The sequence below is a fragment of the Pavona decussata genome, unplaced genomic scaffold (genome assembly GCF_977016875.1).
Source record: "Pavona decussata unplaced genomic scaffold, jaPavDecu1.1 SCAFFOLD_72, whole genome shotgun sequence".
Taxonomy (NCBI): domain Eukaryota; kingdom Metazoa; phylum Cnidaria; class Anthozoa; order Scleractinia; family Agariciidae; genus Pavona; species Pavona decussata.
Window position 1 is genome coordinate 4,792,501 of NW_028145491.1, and position 11,791 is coordinate 4,804,291.

Below are 11,791 nucleotides of genomic sequence, written 5' to 3' on the forward strand. Positions count from 1 at the left end.
ATGCCTTTATACATGTACAAATTGCTGTTTGGAGATAAGGAGCTGATTCCTGCTCCAGTACAAATCTTCGGACACGGAAAATCTCCGATAGCAAATCTTGGAGCGTGTACAATTACCATCCACACCAGCAATAAGCAGCCACAGGTGGCAACCTGTCAGGTGACCGACACCCGAGGATATCTTATCCTAGGTAGAACAACAGCGCAACAAGTTGGTTACATTGACTTCCCAGTGGTAACACCACCCGCCTTAACCCGTATTCCACAAGTCCATGCGAGTGTGAATGCTCTACGTAAAAACTTAGATGAAGTTAAAACGCCCACATGTGAAGTAATGAATGATGCAGTTATTCCGAATGGAAAGAGACACTGTTTACCTATTACAAAGGAGTACGTGTTGTCAGAATTTAAAGATGTGTTCGAAGGCATTGGTAAACTGTCAGGAGGGAAATACCACTTTGAACTCAAACCTGATGCTCAACCCGTACAACACCCACCCAGGGCAGTGCCGGAAAAGAAGAAAGAGGCCTATAAAGATGAGCTAGAAAGATTATGCAGCTTAGGCATTATCGAACCAGTTACGGGACACACGGACTGGATCAATAGTATTGTACCTGTTGCTAAACCAGATGGATCGATTCGAATCTGTCTAGATCCAAAAGACCTTAATAAGAGTATCAAGAGGAACCAGTACTACGCCAAGACGATTGACGAAGTTAGTGCTGAACTCCATGACTCAAGGTATTTCACCGTCGTTGACGCCAAGTCGGGCTATTGGATGGTGGAATTAGATTCCGACAGCTCACTTTTGACAACCTTCAATACCCCTTGGGGAAAATACAAATGGCTCAGACTTCCTTTTGGCCTGAAAGTCAGCTCAGACGTCTTCCAAGAGAGACTAAATTCCATCCTACAAGGAGTAAAAGGAATCACCGGATGTGTTGATGACGTCCTAACAAGGGGTGTGGATTCAAGGGATCACGATGTGAACTTGCTTAGGCTACTTGAGACAGCAAGGATGAATGACATAAAGTTCAATCCAAAGAAACTTCAGTTTAAGAGCACCAAATGTGAATTCTTTGGACACATGCTGACACCGGAAGGAATGAAGATTGATGACAGAAAGGTAGAGGCCATAAAGCAGATGAGTGCACCAAAAGACAAGAAGGGTCTTCAGAGTTTCCAAGGCATGGTTAATTATCTGAAGCGCTATTCAGTCCAGCTAATGAGACTCTCCGAGCCGCTCAAGCCACTACTAACAGAAGATGTGGAATGGACTTGGGACTCCACCCATCAAGATGCATTTGACGCGATCAAAGAAGAGCTCACCAAGACTCCAGTACTCGTGTATTTCAACCCCTAGTCTGATCATGTTATTCAGACGGATGCCTCGTTGAAAGGATTGGGTGCCGTGTTGCTACAAGAAGGTTGACCAGTGATCCACGTACCCTGAACACTCACTCCTGCTGAAGAGCACTATTCTAACATTGAGAGGGAACTGTTAGGAGTGGTATTCGCTATGGAGAGACTGTACAACTATGTATTTGGTGAACCAGTTCGAGTTCAAACAGATCACAAACCACTGGAGACGATTTGGAAGAAGCGAATTGCCACAGCAAGCCCAAGACTTCAAAGGCTACTCTTGAGGCTTGCAAGATACGAGATTCAGTTAGAGTACATCAGGAGCAAGGACAACTCAATAGCAGATGCATTGAGTAGAGTCGATCCACTCAGTCCAGAACCTCAGGATGCAAAGCAGATGGATGCAATTCCGGTGCATCAGATTACTAACGCCATTCCAGCAACAGACAATCGCCTGGACAGAACCAGAATTGCCACCACTGCAGATCCAACTGAATCAGCTACGACATTACATTTTCCATGGTTGGCCAGTTCAAAAACGTCAACTTCCAGAACCAGTACAGCATTACTAGAATTATCGCAAAGAGCTAGCAATCGAAGACGGACTGATATTCAAAGCTCACCGCTTAGTAATTCCCACATCGCAGAGAGCAGAGTATCTGAGAGATCTTCATGCAGGGCACTTGGGAGAGGAGAAAACTCTACTAAGAGCACGCGAGACAGTGTTTTGGCCAGGAATCTCGGATGACATCAGAAATGCAGTGAAAGCATGTGACATTTGCCAGAAACACAAACCAGCTCAGCAGAAGGAACCCCTTATACCGCATGACATACCCAGCATGCCATGGGTCAAACTCGGAGTCGACATATTTGAACACCATTCCCACTACTACCTACTGGTTGCAGATTATTTCAGCATATTTCCTATTGTGAAGAAACTGTCTAATCAGACGTCAGGTCACGTAATTAATCTCCTCAAGACAATATTTGCAGAATATGGGATTCCAGCAGTAGTGTACACAGATCAAGGAACTCAATTTGGATCTGAGGAGTTCAGAGCATTCGCTGTTCAATACAGGTTCCAGGTGCAGCACTCAAGCCCAAGGTACCCTCAGTCGAATGGCTTCATTGAAGCCATGGTCAAAACGGCAAAGAACATCATGGAAAAGGCAGAAGAGTCAGGTTCTGATCCACATCTTGCAATGCTGATCTACAGATCCACGCCAATCAGACCGGGTCAACTAAGTCCAGCAGAACTGCTCACCCAGCGCAAGTATAGAACACTACTTCCCATTCATCAATATCTTCATCCTAATCTGGAGAAGAGCACAGAAGCGCAGATAGCACAGAAACAGACCCAAGCGGATTACTACAATCAGAAAGCCAAGGAGCTTCAGGATCTAAAGCAATGCCAGAGTGTTCGCGTGCAACTGGATCCTAATAAGCCAGTCTAGCAGAAAGCCACAGTGATTCAGCAACCCACTGACAGGTCACCCAGACGTTATCAAGTGCAGACCGAATCTGGTGCGAAATATTTCAGGAACCGTCGACGCTTGCGTCCTGCAATTCAGAGCGACCAATCAGAAGAGCTAATAGGACAGCCTGCCCTTCCAGCAGAATCAGTTGCGCTAGCATCACCACCGACGAAAACCGTACAGTCAGACATTGCCGACGCAGTGTGCGCAAGACCACACCCATCCCAGCATTGCAGCTTCTAGTCCACGACGAACTGTTAGACCACCAAAAAGACTGATCGAAGAAGTGTAGCTGTAGGGACACTAAAAAAAAAACTTTGAGGAACTTTCGGTTGATTTTTTTTTTATTAAGAAAGGGGGATGTTGTAATACTAGACGCGTGCAGAATGTGTGAACCACTCGGAATAATTAAGCTGTGAATAATGCGTGCAGAATGTGTGAACCGCTAGGGATATTTAAGCTATTCATTATTATTCAAGTTCAGTTGAGTTTAACCGTCGTTCGGTTATATAAAAATCTTTGTGTCAGTCGCTTCGCGTTCGAGTAAGTGAAACCTAGAGAGTCAAATAGCATGAGGAAACAGTTCTGGGCAAGATTTCCGCACAGCCCCATACATTAATTATGCATACAGTCTTTGTTGAAAGGAAACAATGGAGATAACAATAGTGCGCCGTTGGGATTACTTCGCTTTGTTCCTCTTAGTTTTATATTTTATTTCTAAGTCTATATGGGCTTTGCCGAAATCTTCGAATTTTAGGGAAAAAATACGGAAAATCTAAACAAAATTTGACAATTTTAGCAATTTTTACGCATTTTAATTTGTCCTCGTTTTAAAAATGTTTAGAATTGAGTGAGATGTTTTCGCATGGCCGTAAAAATAAAGGCAGATTAACCAGTGGTTTTTGATCGCGACTGCCGTAAACTATCAAAAATAAAGTATTTCTTTACCTTTCTTTTTGTTTTACGTTCTATTTTTGCTGTTGTCATTCCTAAAATAAAGCCAGAGGTTCTTGCTAACATAAACGTGCGGGCTTCATGTGTTACGGTATCTGATATTTCGTCTTCCTCCGGCGTATCTCGAAGAGCGCGTAGAGCGCTACAATGCTTTGTCAGTTCTGGTGAACTTCGTAAAGGCTGGCATCTTACAATATATGCCAATATTGCTCGTCTTTAGGGCATTCTTGCACCCAACAGGTGGACATTTCACGGACGGCGCGTTTAGATTGTGTTCCTTGTACTATTCTGTTCAGCATTCGTAATCCGCAAGGATATTGGGCGACTTTAAAAGGTGATTAAAGGCTTGGAACGATGGGCGAAGGTCAGTCAAATTACAGACGTAGTAGCATGGCATAGACGTAGGGGAAGCGATGGACGAAACAGCAAAGGACGCAAAAATGATAAGACGACGATTCGGAGCACAAGCAACAACTACACAATTTGAAGTCGGCCAAGACTCGTTAATGCTCTATAACTCACTATAACATGGTTGCATGGGGCTATGACTAGGAGAAATACACAAACCGAGACTGGCCAATCAACGGGCGAAAATGACGCATTTACCCGTGAAAATTACAAGGCAAGTGCAACGCACAGGAAAAAAATTACCTCTGTATTGTTATGTAGATTTTTATAGGCTTACAAAAAATAAAATATATTTGTTGAGGGGTTTTCCAACAAATCCCTCGTAGTCTAGTGGTAAAGCAGATGGACAGGGAATCCAACGCTAACAGTAAGGCTTCAGTTCAAGGCACAGTATGGTAGGTAGACCGAAAAAAAAAAAAAGAAAGAAAGAAAAAGAAAAGCGTTAGGGGGCTGGGTTAGAGAAATAAAGAAAATGGGATTGGGAAAATGGAGAGAGAAGAGGAGAAAAAGTCTTGACACGACGAAACCCTCTTTTATTGACGCAGTAAGTATTATTTGCAATGTATATATGCAAAACACATGGGAATAGGTTATTGTCTTTTAAAACAATGAAGCGCATAAATAATTAATACATCAGCATGCATAATTAATGTATGGGGCTGTGCGGAAATTTTTCCCAGTTCTGTTCCATACATTTTAAAAGGCTAGGCTGGAGAATAACGTTCGTTATACCGAGGACTTTGTTATATAGAGGTTCGTTAAAAGCAAAAATATTCATGCCGCTCAAATTTCCTTCAGTACTTTCAAATTAAAAGTCCCGATCCCGAAGTACCTACAAGACAAAGCGAAAACCGCTCCGCCAATTGCGAAAAATTTTTAGGTGACAATACAGTGTTACTTTTCAATTAAACGATTCGATATATATAATTAAATTCAAGTAAGGTTGTTAAACACAAACATCCATACAAGCATAGTTATGATACAAGTGATCAAACGGGTCCGTCGAGCCGGTCGAGGTGGGACAAAACCCTCTCTTTCAATGCAGACTTGTGGGGAAAATCACCCCTGTTAAAAACATTTGCAAAGAATCCAAGTTCAACCGATGTAAAATAGTCCAGGTAACTGATATAACACAATCTTTGTGAACAATAAAAAACTACTTCCAAACGGTCGAGAAAGCAGCAGACTGACAATACATTGTAAACAGAAAACTACGTTTTTTAGTTTGCAAAACAGTTTCCTCATCTTCAAATGCCATCGTCAGTTACGAGCACAGTAAAACTTCGCTTATATACCAGGCGTAGTCAATCGATATCGGAAATCAATCGGTGATTGATATCGATTGAAATCGGTTATCAATAACAATCGAACTCACAGAAAATAATTATTATCGATTGAGATAATGGATAATAATCGATAGCAATCGATAACAATCACTAATCCCAAGGAGTTCCTGAAGGAGCACTCGTTTCAATTACTGAAATTATAAAACACTGATTTTGTTGTTTATTTTGCTTCATATTTATGGTGTTGCTAAGAGGGTTGCAGACCACTACTTTGGCCGCAATTTGAACCGCGCTGAAGCTTAACATCCATAAAAATACCAATTAAAATTATTTGTTGTCGTCTTGTTCTTTTAGCATCAGCTTGTTGATATTTGCATTGCATATTCACGATTGAATGACTCAATAAAACCAAAGAAAACATATCGTGCCAATCTTTAACTTGAAGAAATTGACAAAAATAGTTTCCGATAAAAATCGATGATAATCGACAACAATCGATAAACCAATCCTTATCAATTTCCAACTCACAACTTTTTTTCTTTATCGATTCCTATCGGGTGGTACCGGAAATCGATATCAATCTTTGATTGATATTGATTGTCATCGATTCAGATTATCAGTTTAGCAATTGACTATGCCTGGTATATAAAATTGTCTCAGAGAGTAACAGATTAATAATAATTATTAACAAACACTTACATGACAATTACACTATGTAAATTACTCACTTACTGACAATAATGATACATGTACATACGGAAAGAGGTGTTACACGGACAAGAATAAGCTTTTTTAAGTTGGAAATTATTATAGGCAGAATATATAACATAAAAGCAATCAAAGGAGGACGAGATGGCAAGCCGCTGAATTTTCAAGATAATGTTTGATCATCTCAGTTTATCAAGAATGTGCAATATAAGCTGGTAAGATCTCATTTAACTATTTTTATTTATGTTGCTTTCTTTGTTTGACACTATTAATTAAGGCAATACAAGGAATTGCCTTCCAAATGCTGTTTCTTTTGAAAACTGACTTGAGTGGACCAGGATTTATTCTAGAGTGTGGCATTGCAGAATTATCCCAAAGAAAATTACATCGCACAAATTTCAACAGGGAAAGCTATGTTTCTATTTCAAAGATTGAGGTTTGACATTTGAATAGCTATTGAAAACATGGTCATATTTGATATGCCACACACCTGAAAATACAGCACTTCAAATGTCATTCTTTGATCGAAGCACCTTAAAAAGGTTTCAGCTTTTACACCACTTTGTTATCTATCGTTGCTAAGTTTCTGTAAGCGAATTTTCGAACTAAATGCTGAACTGTGGGCTGACCGTTGGTAAACTTAAGAAAAAGGAGCAAACAAGATAAGTCCACTGACTGATTTTTATTTCTGGTATCAGGGAAATAGAAAATGACACTTTATTTTTTGAATAACAAGTAGAAAACAGTACAACAAACTTATGAAATTAGCTAATAATAACTTCAATACTCAGATATTGTCATAGAAGCCCAGAGTCAGTTTAAACTACCAAGGTATATGTAAAGGCAAAAAGTGGACTGACACCACACCAGTAATGCTCTTTACAAATCTAAAAGAAATTCTGCCATTATCGCTAATACCAGGTGTACATGAAAACAACACTGAAATAACACTTTATGATCCATGGTAAGTTTCTTAACTCTTTGCGACTACAAATGGTTCATCAACTGGAAGTTCACCACAGTCTTCTATTTTGACCTCTTTTGTTGGTCTATCCCGTCCATCAGTTGGTATTTTCTCTATTTTTTGGACAACATCCTACAAAATGAATAAAAATGACTCAATAATGGCTACAATGTACCTTATTTTGATCATCAACTTGTATATAAAGCCCCACATTATCTGATGCAGTGTACATGTAAAGTCTACTTAACAATTATATTCAACACAATCCCTGGAAGATTCACTTCAATATAACAGATTAGTCTTCTACATGTAAAACATACTGATGAGTTACACATTATATTTGTAGAAAACTATCCCCTGGTAATCGTTTTTCTGAAACCTAGCGGTTGAAAACGGAGGTTCACATCCCAGGACATCAAATATAGCACATGGATCAGTCCCTCACAGCCATCAGGGCAGTGCTGCTGCTATTTAGTTTGCTGAATCAGAATACAGTCGAACCTCCCGTAACAACCACCCATAATAACAAGGATATGTGGTCTCTTATGGGAGGTGGTTGCCTTACCAGAGGTCAGACCACAGAGGGTCTAAATTTTGGGTAATTTGCATATGGTAATTGCATTGACCTAACCCATTTGCCAGTGCTTATCAAAACCCAAAGTAATAACTTTTCTTAAGACTGCCTGATTTAGGAGCAAACAGTAAACGACATTTCTGCAATGTTACATTTCAAGTGTAAAACATCTACAACTTCTGCATTTGTTTGTTTATTACATAATCCAGTTGACGTTCTTTATCGCCACAATTTTTCTGTTGCCGCATGAGTAATACAAGGTTAAGAGAGTCATCACTGGTCATGCATGTACATACATGCTATTTACAAGATAAGAGACTTTCTTTCCTACAAGGATTAAAGTTCATTTCAGTGTACACTATAGTGCATGTGTATGTTGTCATCACTTGTTTCAATGCTAAGCTATTTCAGAAGACACTTCCGGTAGCTCCAGCTGTGAGATTAATACGGCGTCTGCTGTAATGATGTAATGCCAAAATGTTACAGTGACACATTTTGCAATTTCTACCCATGAGAGATACAGCAGATTGTGTGTCAAGTGGCCGCCTATGGGAGGTTAAAAACAATTGAAAATTTTAGACAATCATCTCTAAAAGTGGTCGCTTAAGAGAGGTTGTCACCTACGAGAGGTTCCATCTATGGTGATTTGACTTGAAAACTTTTGGTATTTTGGAAAAGTGGTTGCTAATGAGAGGAGGTTTGACTGTAGATTCAAGTTCTCTTGATAGAGTGATCTTGAACATAATTTATATTCATTTGCCCTCTGGCGGCAAATCAAAATAACAATCACAAAATTTCATTTTTCTGTGTTTCCCAAGCACCTTATGAGTCCATTGAGATCTTCAGTAATATTGAACCATGTTTTGCATAAAGCCACTTGTAAGGGGCAATAGCATCTTACAAGGAATGGAGAGAATGAAGGAGTTTTTAATGGCAAACATACCCAGTTGATAAACGGAGTCCACTGGGGTGAGATGTAGACTTCCTTTCTAAGCCCCACCTTCCCTCACCTCCCACTTCCCAAAACATGCCATGCCTGAAATCAAGCCAGTCTTATAAAGTCCTTTAAATTAATAATCCCTTGGCATAAAAGCTATTTGGAATTTTATGGTAAATTATATATTCATGTCATGATTTGGGACAAGCTTTTCGGACCTCTCCCCAATAAGTAGAATAGAAATTGGTATTCCAAAGCATGTGAGGGATAAGCACAAAATAGGTCATAAATAATGTCATAACCAATGTCCATGTTCAGACACAATGCTGAACCGAACACTTAGCCAAGGTGATTAAACTCTGTGGCCTATGTGGCTATGTAAGAGGCAGAAAATGATTTTTATCTTGTGCTTTATACAGATTAAGTTAAACATACCATTCCATTCAGCACATTTCCAAATACAACATGCCTTCCATCCAGCCAAGGAGTTTTAACTGTTGTGATAAAGAACTGTGAACCATTTGTATCTTTTCCTGCATTTGCCATACTTAGCCAACCTGCACCATAGTGGCTCAGCTTAAAATTCTCATCTTTGAAACGATCACCATAGATGCTTTTGCCTTTAATAAGAAAAATAAGACTTTCATGAAGAGTGTGACTAAAAGATTAGAAAATATTAGAACCAGCCATAAACACAGAACTACAAATACTTTCCTATCATTATTAAAAGCTCTGCTAACAACATTGGGAGTGGACTGCTTTTCAAGTTGTTGGACCCAGGCCCTGTCTCTATCCCTTTCTATCCTCCCCCAGGTGGGGGAGGGGAGGGGGAGACATTTACAGCATTTATGTCAAGACATTTCTGTGGCTCCACCACCTTCATGAAGCAGCCCTCCGACTTTTGAAGGCATAACAGAAAGTGAGTTTGTCACATTATTGACTGTATGTGTTTACTTGGTTAGTGCTTGTGCTCATTTTTAATTACGCGCGATGCCCTGAGGGGCATACCGTGTTTAAAAACAGGCTCTGTATCTTTTTTTTCATGGGAGCCACAAATCTGCAAATTAATTTATTCATTAAACTCTGCCCTCTCCTACTAGGGATGTATTGTTCTGATTGTCTTCAACAAAAGCAGGCCAAGCCAGGCCAGGCTCTCTCTAAAGATATATAGAGAGAGAGTGATGGAACTAAAACTCACTGGAATCGCGCTAAATTGCGCTAAAAACCACACAGGAGGCAAGAAATACACAAGAGAAGTAAGGTGGGTGATTTTTATTTAAAAATTCGTTCATATTTTTAGCCTCTAAAATAAACCGTTTTTCTCCCATACAAATCCTTATATTTTTCAACCGTTGAGTAACTAGCGCTCATATTTTGAGCTTGGGCTACCTGTGATGGGATGTAAACAATAACAGAAGTCCATAATTATTTGTGGGTCAGATTCTTTTATAACCACAGATGGTGGTATCCAAAATTGTACAATTATATATTAAGTAAAATTCCAATCTTCAAAACAGAAATCTAGATGCCATTTAAATTTTCTATGGTTCACTATCATTCATTTCAGTTTCCAAATTTATGTCAATTGATCACTTTTACCACAAATGATTTAATTAGACACAAAAATAGTCCTACCTCCAGTACCATCTCTGTTGGTGAAGTCCCCACCTGTGAATAAAATATAGTAAAATATTATATGATTATTGCATTTGTAGCTTTAAATTATGTGGTAAGATAATTTACGATCTCCATGTAACAGGAATTACCTTGAATCATAAACTGGTCAATGACGCGGTGGAAAATGCTACCCTTGTATCCAAAACCTTTCTGTGTTGAAAAAATTAGTACAGGTATGAGATCAGTGTCATTCACTGGTTAAATTTCAGTGTTCCTCTACTCTAGCTATTATCTACTGTGTATAATTTATGCTGGACAGTACAGTAAAGGGCCATTCAAGAGATGCACTGCATATTAAATGACCAAACGACAAAGTAAGGCAAAAATAGTGTAAAAGTGTACAACTTTTGGTGTTGGCGACAGTCATGAAGTTAATCAATCTCTTTAAAACTCAGCTTTTCATAATATTTGACCACAGAGTTGAAAATGGACAAACTTTAACACAACATAATCAGACATCGATCAAATTTACGCTGAACGACTAAACAAAAAAAATTGATGGAACGTGTGTGATTCAGTGCATTATTGCGTTCAGGAGAACATAAAAATAATAGTTAAAGAGCCACGAAAAAACGTAAGAAAAGCTGCAATACACCACCGTAAAATATTATAATAGCGCGTGTCACAGGAAAAGGTATATAAGGGGACCCCCTCAAAAAATTCCTTGGCCACAAAGAATAGTTTTATAATAAAGGCATTTTCAAATATTTCTTGAAGATGCACACTTTCTTGTTTCCTTTATTACTCTTTGGTTTTCACATTTTGGATAGGATTTATACAGTTATATTAACAAGAGGGTCAAATAGGAAAAAAATGGCTCTCCTTGGTTAGCTAACTTAGCATAAGCACACGTGTATAATATGGTATAAAGTTATTTGAATAAAACATATAAGTTTAAATAAGCGACTGTTCTTAAAGTTGGTGCATGATAAAAAGAACTATAGGATGGATTTTTTTTAACAAGGTATTAAAATCATGATCAGATCAATCATTGAATTAAGCTTATCTCATCATATCAAATCACATTCACTATAAGACTTACCTTGTGGGTTGCAAGCGCCAAAAAATTTTCAGCAGTCTTTGGAACAGTGTTCCCGAATAATCCGATTTCAATTCTACCAGCCTTTTCACCACCGATTGAAATATCAAAAAATACCTTCTTTGTAACTAAAGTATCTTTGTCGGCGTCTTTAGCGCCGAAACATGCACAGGCCATCAGAACTAAGCTTAAGTACAACAACGGGGCCATCTTGACTAACGCAGTAAATGTGAATGTAACACCAGTTCCGCGTTTTGAATGAGGGAGAACTAGCGTGGACCAATCATCTATCAGATTATTGAGAACCAATGAACTTTCGACAAGCGGCAAAGTACGCAAGCAGGTGACTGGTTTCTCCCAATGTTTAAAAAAACTGCCTGTTTTTGTGTGGAGATACATATATATATA

The 11,791-nt window shown here is 39.0% G+C and overlaps 1 protein-coding gene and 1 pseudogene across 1 annotated transcript; one reads left to right on the top strand and one right to left on the bottom strand.

Moving 5' to 3' along the window:
* The window catches only part of LOC146477093 (uncharacterized), a 1,657-nt pseudogene extending 1,124 nt beyond the window's left edge, over positions 1–533 (top strand).
* A 6,322-nt stretch (positions 534–6,855) lies between these two features.
* LOC146477094 (peptidyl-prolyl cis-trans isomerase B-like) lies at positions 6,856–11,634 on the bottom strand. The gene is made up of 5 exons (XM_085114067.1): positions 11,387–11,634; positions 10,434–10,494; positions 10,303–10,335; positions 9,103–9,287; positions 6,856–7,288 (listed from the first exon to the last, which is right to left on the bottom strand). Exons 1-5 carry the CDS (start codon positions 11,591–11,593, stop codon positions 7,166–7,168), a joined length of 609 nt encoding a protein of 202 aa, XP_084970193.1. The 5' UTR covers positions 11,594–11,634; the 3' UTR covers positions 6,856–7,165.
* Positions 11,635–11,791: the final 157 nt, after the last annotated feature.